The 9,318-nt window shown below is 31.3% G+C and overlaps 1 protein-coding gene across 1 annotated transcript; it reads left to right on the plus strand.

Moving 5' to 3' along the window:
- Positions 1-881: 881 nt before the first annotated feature.
- Positions 882-5,273, plus strand: LOC133834313 (cyclic nucleotide-gated ion channel 1-like). The gene is made up of 9 exons (XM_062263887.1): positions 882-1,040; positions 1,151-1,227; positions 2,334-2,727; positions 2,825-3,034; positions 3,148-3,443; positions 3,551-3,662; positions 3,963-4,199; positions 4,293-4,541; positions 4,626-5,273. The coding sequence occupies exons 2-9, from the start codon at positions 1,187-1,189 to the stop codon at positions 5,121-5,123; spliced, it is 2,037 nt and encodes a 678-aa protein (XP_062119871.1). The 5' UTR covers positions 882-1,040; positions 1,151-1,186; the 3' UTR covers positions 5,124-5,273.
- Positions 5,274-9,318: the final 4,045 nt, after the last annotated feature.

The following is a 9,318-nucleotide window of genomic DNA, read 5'->3' on the forward strand; positions in this document are numbered from 1 at the left end:
CTACTCATTAGAAAGAAGTGTCATATAATAGTTATCTTTAGTGTACTTGTCCTCCATAATTGACTCAACTCTTGACTTTAATTAAGCCAAGTGGAGGTAGGAACGGTCCAATCCTTCGCCACCTCACATTGTATTTCTTTTAAATAGTCGTGGGTTTTTAATATTTTTAATGGTGATAGTACTGCCCATGTGCAGTTATACTAAAATACAATTAAATTCTTTTTGATAAAATTAATCTTCCAAAGAAAAGAAAATAATTTTTACTTTTACTCAACAAAAATAGCTGACATACAATTTTCATTACATATTTGACTATCAGCATGCTCAATATTTTAGAATTTTTTTTTACATGTATAAAAGCTCTAAAATTTTGAAAAATATCATTTTATATATAATTATTTTAAAAAATAATAAATTTTGTATAGAACCCGTGCTACTCAGTTCCGGCCCTAACTACTTAAGGCCCCCACACAATGAGGGCCTTATTTATTTATTTATTTATTTGAAAAATTACTATTTTTTTAAAATTACAAAAGCCTCAAAAATTTGAAAAATACAATTTTATATATAATTTTTTTAAAAATAACAAATTTTGTATAGAAACCTACCATTGAGTTCTGGCCCTCCCTATTAGCAAAGATATTATTAAGTGGGGGAGAATTGAAAAGTAATCAAAATTCTCTGAAAAAATGAAAAAAATACCTTGTAAATTAGATACTTTAAATATGAACATGAAAGCCACGTAACCAAAAAAAATAAAATGAAAAGAAGTACATACCACACAAGTTTTAAGGAAAAGATCGAGAGAAGCCGTGGTATTTTAAGCTAGTGTATTTATTATTTGTAGCCGTGGTATTTTAAGTGGTATTTTTCCTCCTCCTCTCTCCAATAATTAAATAAGCTAGTGTAAGATATTATACATACATATATATATATATAGCTATGACTACTAAATGTAAATCTCTTCTGATCGAAGTCGCATATGGACTAGTCACCTTCCTCTTCGGCACACCTGAACAGAACTGTCTATCGCTGCTCCGGTGAGTATATAATTATATATATATATAAATAGTGTTTTCATACTTCTCATTCTTATTTTTATACGTAAATAAATATATATTATTTTAACAATTAAGCATATTAATTGTAGGTTTCATTTCATATATATATATATATACATTGAGTTATGAACAATCTTGAAGACAAAGGTTTGGCCTCATTATTCCAGTAAGTAATTTCTTCTTCAAAATTTTTATATACATTATTGTCGTTTGGTAGACAGTGGTCGTCTCAATCCTAAATTAGGCAAAACTAAAAATTGAGGGCTAAGCATAAAATTTAAAGTAAGCTATTTTTATATTCATATGTAATTAAAAAAAACTGCTAATATTGAGGGGATGAATAAATATAAATATCTTGGCTTGATATGAAAAGTAAGAGAAGAAAATATTATACAAATTAAAACGAAAGATAAAATAATATAAAAATAAATATTTTAAATAAGGAGAAAGATAATATATACTATACAAAAGATATAACAAAATTACATTAATTTTTTATACCTCGTCGACAAATTGTGTTAATAAATATCTAGAGTGCTCATAGCTTATAAGCAATGACTGAAATGGTTTGGGGGCACTATAAAGACTTTAAATAAATATTTTAAAACAATATATATATATTTTATTTTATTTTTTAAAACTCAGGGGACATGGGCCCCTCTCCATCAGTGTTTATAAGAAAAGTTATATTCATCATGAATTTGTCTAAAGGCAACTTTTGAATGTTTCTATCGATAATTATCCTAAGCACTAATATTCACTAAAAAAAAGAAAAATCTTATTCTTTGAGGTGTTTGGAATGAGATAAAATAAAAGTAGAAATGAAAATCTAAATTTTTTTTTTATATTTGGTTCAAATTTTAAGAATATAAAGTTAATAATCTGTGTGGGCCTACATTTATTTTAAATGTAAAGTGAATCATTTTGTACACAAGAGTTTAATATTACTTTCATTCTAAGTCTCTCTACACTTTTAAAAATAACTCAACTACTCAAATCAAACACTCCATTCGTATATTGAAATTTGTAACTACTAATGAAATTGGTTTAAAATATTATTATTATGTCTAATTTTCTATGTTATCACTAAAAAAAGTCTATCACTAAAACTATTACAATTTGTTGTATCTAGATGTGATTTTATTCCGAACAAATTTTATCAATAAATATTATAGATGGTAACTAAAATTACATTAGTAAAAATTAAGTTATATTGTAAATAAAAATATTATGGCTAAATGTTAGCTTTTTAATTTTTTTTTCTTTTTATAGTGATTCCAACGCTACTAAAGATGATAAAATACAAGATCGACGTTATAAAGATAAAAGAAATGGAAATGAAATACTGAATCCTTGGACAGCATATTACTCTCGACAATGGAATACGATATTCTTGGCTTCATGTGTGATTGGAGTTTTCATTGATCCATTTTTTCTCTACATTCCAATTGTAAACGACGACCAAAAGTGCCTTACTCAAGATTTCGAACTGCTGATCGTATCTCTTGTTTTACGATCTGTTACCGATTTCTCTTATGTTTTACACATCATATTTCGGCTTAAGACTGCGCTAGCCATGTCTAAGAAACTTGATAAATCAATTTTCACTGGGCTTCCTTGGCCTTATCTTCTACTCAATGTTTTAGCCTTTCTTCCTCTTCCTCAGGTATTATTTTCTTTTGAGAAAATGACATATATATGGTATGTCACTGAACAAGTGCTTAATATTCATGTCGTAATTTTAAATTCAATCTTCCATACAGGTGGTATTTTTACTGTTTTTCTCCAAGATTACAGGATTGCAAAATTTGGTAGCAAGATGGTTCATCAACACAGTACTTCTTCTTCAATATGCACCTCGAACTCTTCATGTGTACTTATTAGCCAAAGAGTTAGGAAGAGCTTTTGACTCACTCTCTAAACGTGTAGTCAGAGGTGCCTTCTTATTTATGGTCTATATTATTTCTAGCCATGTGAGTACTATCATCTTCTTCTATTCATATTTCTTATAGAGAGTGATCAATTTTTATATGGTCATTTAATTAGCTTTCTTAATAATAAACTTGTGACGTATATATCATCATAGGTGTTTGGAGCCTTTTGGTACTTTTATTCGATTGTTGCTGAGACACGTTGCTGGCACAAGGCATGTGAAAAACTAACGAATACAAAAGAATGTGATCCTGGTCCTTTTGATTGTCGTCACAACCATCCCATGAAGACTTTGACAAATATGGATCAGTATTGCCCTAATAATCCACCAAATGCAACTGTGTTCGATTACGGAATATTTACTCAAGCCATTGAATCTCGTATGATCACCGAAAAACAATTTCGCGAAAAATTCTTTCAATGTTTTTGGTGGGGTTTGAGTAATTTAAGGTTTGTATGTATATACATATGTTATATAGTGTTTTAATTAGAAAAAAAAGTTGTATTTCATCAGACACTTCTGATCTTCATATCTCTATGTTTTTTTTTTCTTGCAGTTCTTTTGGTCAAAACCTTGACACAAGTAGCAGCATACCAGAAATTTGTTTCGCAATTCTCATTTCTGCCTTGGGTTTACTTTTTTTTCTATATCTTATTGGAAATTTGCAGGTATGTACACATTTTGTTAACGATTTATTTATTTTTTCTTCATAACTCTCGGATAATGTTATATGAGAAATATAAATGACCTAATTATTTGTAACAATAATAAATTATGAGAAAATATGTTGATTGCAAATTTGTAATTTTTTAGGGTAATTGAATGAGATGAATATCATCTAAACCTTTCTAATGAAATAAAGTTATCCCATACTAGAGAAATTACTTAGGATTATTTAGGATGTTGGTTTAAATTTGTCAATATCTTCTCAAATTTCATGATAAAATAATATCATCAATTATATTCAGACATACATGCAGCTGGAAACGACGAAGTCAGAAGAGATAAGGAGAAAGACAAGTGTCATAAAACAAGAAGTAGATTCTTTTTTATTAATACCATATAAAGAGAAATTCATCAACGAGAAAGACATTGAATTAGAGAAAGCCATCAAGAGATACATAACTCTAACAATTAGGGAAGGCAAAGATTTTAATGTCGAAGAATTCTATTCTCTGATAAAAGAGGATGCCAATCCTAACGAGGTGAGTAAACAGATAGTAGCTATTAATAAGACCTGGGTTGTAGTTTTGGATTCGTTAATGCGTGTTACTTATTATTATTCATTTTGAATATAGTTTGCAGCTTGGGTAACCAAAATATTGGGTGTTAAAAAATACGATAGGAACACGACAGAACAAAAGGCAGAGTTGTGGATATCAAAAAATGAACTTTTCGATGAGAATGTAAAGTCAAAGATTAAGAAATTCATTCAGTTGAGATTTCAAGACGGAAAAGAAGTTGATAATATCAACCTTTTGCATGTACTTCCTTTTTCATTGGGAATGTACATTAAGAAACACTTGTGTTTCCCTATATTGAAAAGGGTAAGTTATTCTATTATATCACTAAGTTTGATACTTTAAATTTGAGCAATAAATATAATATGTCTTTCTATTGTTTGTTTTTAGGTTCCGTTGTTTCAAAACATGGATGAATATGCATACGAAACAATATGCAAATATCTGAAACCAGTCAAATATTCAGAGAAAAGTTATATCATTCGAAAAGGAGAGCCACTTGATATGATTCTCTTCATCACACAAGGTGTTGTGTGGGCATTTGGAAATGCTACTACTCCCACGAGTCGACTTCAAAAAGGTGATTTCTATGGAAATGAACTCATAGAATGGCGATTAAAGTCAACATCCATTGATGAGTTTCCTATTTCGGTTGCTAATCTTAAATCCCACACCAATGTTGAAGCCCTTGCTCTTATGGCCATTGACTTGGAACATGTACTCTCCAATTGCTGGTTCAAGTTCTCCCGCACCTGCTCATTTATGCCTGAGAGCTTGAAGCCTTTTGCAGTTGGTTTTCTACAACAACTAATGTTGCGACGGGTTCGGAGGAGAAGGAAAAAAGTTAAGGAATCTCAGTCAGGAGAGGTATCAGTGAACATGCTTTGACAAGTTTACTAGCAACTGTTGTACCAAAGTTTGTTTTGGTTGTTCGTTGTCAATTGTTTGCAGCAACGTTTATTTATCATAATCATGTAGTTTTTATTAGTATATTAATGAAGTTGTAATAAAAAGCATCTTAATCTTTGCCAAGATTCTTAGAGGCTTCACTCATGTTTCTCTCTAGATAATTTTTGCTATGAAATATTATAACATGCCATGAGCAACACAAGTTTCTATGATTATGAACGTTTCACAAGCTCTTCCAATATACACAAATGGTGGTTGATGTATACTATAATCATATTCTTGTCTCATATATGAATATTATTACTGGTTTTTTTTATTTTGAATAAAGTAATGGACAGATGAATTTAAAAATGATTGGAGAAAGAGGATCATAATTGATTTTGATCTTGTTCTCTATATTTAAATCATCAAGATCAGTTAGTGAAATTAAATTTCTAGAGAGTTTAGGACATACCTCACTCTTGTGAGTGATCTAATCACTTCATCAAACATTTTGAAGCTTGTTGTCCCTGAGCCTTTAATAGAACAGGATTGGTCATTCCCCTGTATTACTTTTCCTTCTTGAGATTCCTTGAAATCAGACAAAAATGTTTGTTGTTAGTCATATAGAAAGTGCAACCGAAGTCTAAAATCCAGTCATCCTTAAATGTAATAGCAGCTTCATATATTTCACCATTGTCATAACCACCACTTAGGTTTGCATTATGAAAATCTGACTCGTGTTTTGTTGTGAAATGATCTGAGTTATTTGAATTTAGTGACGTAATGGACACAGATGAATTTAAAAATTATTAATATTATTACTTGTTTTTTTTATTTTGAATAAAGTAATGGACAGATGAATTTAAAAATTATTAATATTATTTTGCTCTAGTTTTGATAAAATATTGTATATTATATGTTTAATATAATATTAAGTTTAACTTCAATTAGCTTCAAGTAAAAGAACTCAAATAATACAATCAGTTAAAATACTAACCACTCAGAATTGAGATTGAATTGACCTATGGTCAACTATATGATATGACTAGAATAGATAATAACGGTATGTTTACTTATCTTATCAACTGTCAATATCGGTCCTGTCCGATGTAACAAATACATCTGATCTTATCTACTTTGCTAATGTTCTGGAAAGAACATAACACTGTAATGTGTAAGTAGATCATATCGTAGATTGGTAAGTCAGTGTAAATCATGTGCACTGACTAATCTTAGGGCTAACTTATTTTGAACATATAATCATATTTATATTCCACTGTGATTACGTTACCATAAATAAGATTAGCTATATGCTAAAGATTTAATAGAAGTTTATATTAAACAAATAATCATGAAAATAAAACATGTGAGAAAAGTGATTAACCAAGTCAAAAAATGATTTCTATTCTTTTATTGATAATAAAATGAGATTACAAAGAATTTGGGTTTTAATTAGGGCATAAAACTCCAACAAACTCCCACTTGTGCTAATTGAAACTAATGTCTTAATTCTACCAATCCCATTTCTTTGATATGCTTATCAAATGTAGCTTCTGGTAGTGTTTTTGTAAATGGATCTGCAAGATTGTCTTCAGTTGCAATCTTCATAACCTTCACATCTCCCCTGGCCACATATTCTCGAATAATGTGATACTTCCTTTCTATATGCTTACTCCTCTTATGACTTCGAGGTTCTTTCGAGTTGGCTATCGCTCCTGTATTGTCACAAAACAACACAAGCGGTTTATCCATTTCTGGAATAACACCAAGATCCGAATAGAACTTCTTTAGCTAGACTATTTCCTTAGCTGCTTTTGACGCGGCTATGTATTCAGCCTCCATGGTGGAATCTGAGATTACAGACTACTTTACGCTTCTCCAAATCACAGCTCCATCCCCAAGAGTAAACACCATTCCAGAAGTAGACTTTCTGTCATCGACATCAGTCTTAAAATCTGAATCGGTGTAGCCTACAGGGTTCCAAACACCATCCTTGTAGACTAACATATAATCCCTAGTCCGTCTCAAAAACTTCAGGATATGCTTAACTGCTATCCAATGTTCCGGTTCTGGGTTTGACTGATACCTACTCACTACTCCCACTGCATAGCAGATATCTGGTCTAGTACACAACATGGCATACATCAGACTTCCAACTGCAGATGCGTAAGGAACTTTTCTCATTGCATCTTCCTCTTCGGGAGTCTGGGGTGACTGCTTCTTTGAAAGATGAATTCCATGGCGGGACGGTAGACGCCCTTTCTTGGAATTTGTCAATGAGAAATGTTCAAGCACTTTTATTAATGTAAGCTGCTTGAGATAGAGCTAAAAGTTTGTTCTTTCTATCCCTGATGATCTGGATACCTAGTGTAACGCCTCTCTAATTAGGGTCCATTACCAGGTGTGTTTTGAAACCAGTGCTGGACTTACTAACAAGTCATTTGGACTAAACATGTGATTAAGCCACTAGGGTTTGGGTATTAAAAACTTTTGATCATCTCATAAACATTTTCATTAAGTTAATAACAAATTCTTTACATGGGATCCCAAAAACATTAGTTTAAAAACTAATCACAATACTCAGATTACACAATAAGCTGACCTAGGCGGCAAAAGCTGGGTTAAACCCTAGTTCCTCTGAGCATCTACCACTGCTAATGCCCTTCGACTCATGGCTGGTTGAGCTTCTCTTTACCTTTACCTGCACCACAAAGCACCTGTGAGCCAGAAGACTCAGCAAGAAAACATAATCGACAGTTCAGTGAATAAACAACCATCAACAGTAATAACTGAATCCAGTCTATTCACTACATAGATTGTATTGATATTCTGATCATGTAATAATCTATGATTCTCTAACTATAGTATATTTCATTCCTCTTCTAAAATCTTTTATCAAACTTATAAATTATGTAAATAATGGTCAATCATTTACAAACACACTAGTAGAAAATTAGTACTTTACATCACTATTTTATGATCAGCATCAGCATTTCCACAGTTTTTTTTTTACCTTTTTCTACTCTCTCACTAGTTTCCTTAATCACGTGTTTGAATATGAAAATATTATAATTATTTTGTTGTGTTCTTACAGTCTTCAGCTAGTAAGAGCTAAATGTCATATTATGACGTGTTAAGGCATTTTTATGAGGGAAATGTCTTTCCGTACGTGATGTGTATTGATCCAATGCCTTCAAAGATTTGAATTAATATTAATATAATTACTAAAAAATTATAAATGTCGTTTTCCAATCCAATCCAATCACTTGCTGAAATATCTTTTTCTGTATGTGATATGTATCAATACACATCAACGTACTATTTTTGAGCGCTACGGTCTTAGCTTATTAAATTTCCTTGGTGTCCTGATTTGCTTTTCCTGCACCATAATCTCAAAACCTGGAAAACTCTCCTAAGCTAAAGCCCTAAATTCCTGAGCTGCATGTGCGCGACTTCAACACCTCAATCAAAATTATTCAATTTTCTTACTGCAATCTCAAGATTTGGATTTTGAAACTCTTAAACTCCTCCATAAAGCTCCCAAGCTAATTTTTCTTGAAAAGTACTAACAAATCTAAGTCTAGGAGGACTACAAATTATATAAGGATGAAAATGTTATTATTAATTTTCTATATAATTATAGAAGTTATTCTACAACAGGAAATAAGATTTTTTACTGACAACAAATGTCATCGGCAGAAGTCCGTATGTCCCTTGGTAGAGATTTTATCAACTACATGTCGTCGGTAGAAAGTTCTCGGTAGAACTTTATCGGTAGAATTTTATTTCTACCGACGACATTAAATGTGTTGTCAGTATACCTTATATCGAGGAAAAATATTGTCGGTGTAGAATTGAAATATCATTTAAAGAAATCTACAAAATTTTGGCATCTAATTGGGCACCAAGAACATTGTTGTCGGTATAGCCTCTGTCGACGACAATGTTGTCGGTAGATCTTAATGTTGCAGCAACATCCAATATATATATATAATTCATTAGGCTTATAGTCAATTATCACAACTAGTTAAATATTAGAAAGACGAAGGGTATCGTCTGATATAAGCCACCGACAACAAATGTTGATGGTAGAAGCTAAGAAGTTGTAGGTATAGTGACTAAAACCAAAAAAAATGCGGGAACCTTTTGCGGGATTGTGGAAATAGCTCTACCTACTTATGTCATTATCATC

Source organism: Humulus lupulus, chromosome 5 (assembly GCF_963169125.1).
Source record: "Humulus lupulus chromosome 5, drHumLupu1.1, whole genome shotgun sequence".
NCBI classification, from domain to species: Eukaryota; Viridiplantae; Streptophyta; class Magnoliopsida; order Rosales; family Cannabaceae; genus Humulus; species Humulus lupulus.

Excerpts from the sequence above, each read along its gene's own strand:
- LOC133834313 (XM_062263887.1), top strand. The coding sequence starts at position 1,187 with ATGAACAATCTTGAAGACAAAGGTTTGGCCTCATTATTCCA. Across the intron at positions 1,228-2,333 it reads GGTTTGGCCTCATTATTCCA|TGATTCCAACGCTACTAAAG; the intron begins GTAAGTAATTTC and ends TTCTTTTTATAG. Across the intron at positions 4,542-4,625 it reads GTTTCCCTATATTGAAAAGG|GTTCCGTTGTTTCAAAACAT; the intron begins GTAAGTTATTCT and ends GTTTGTTTTTAG.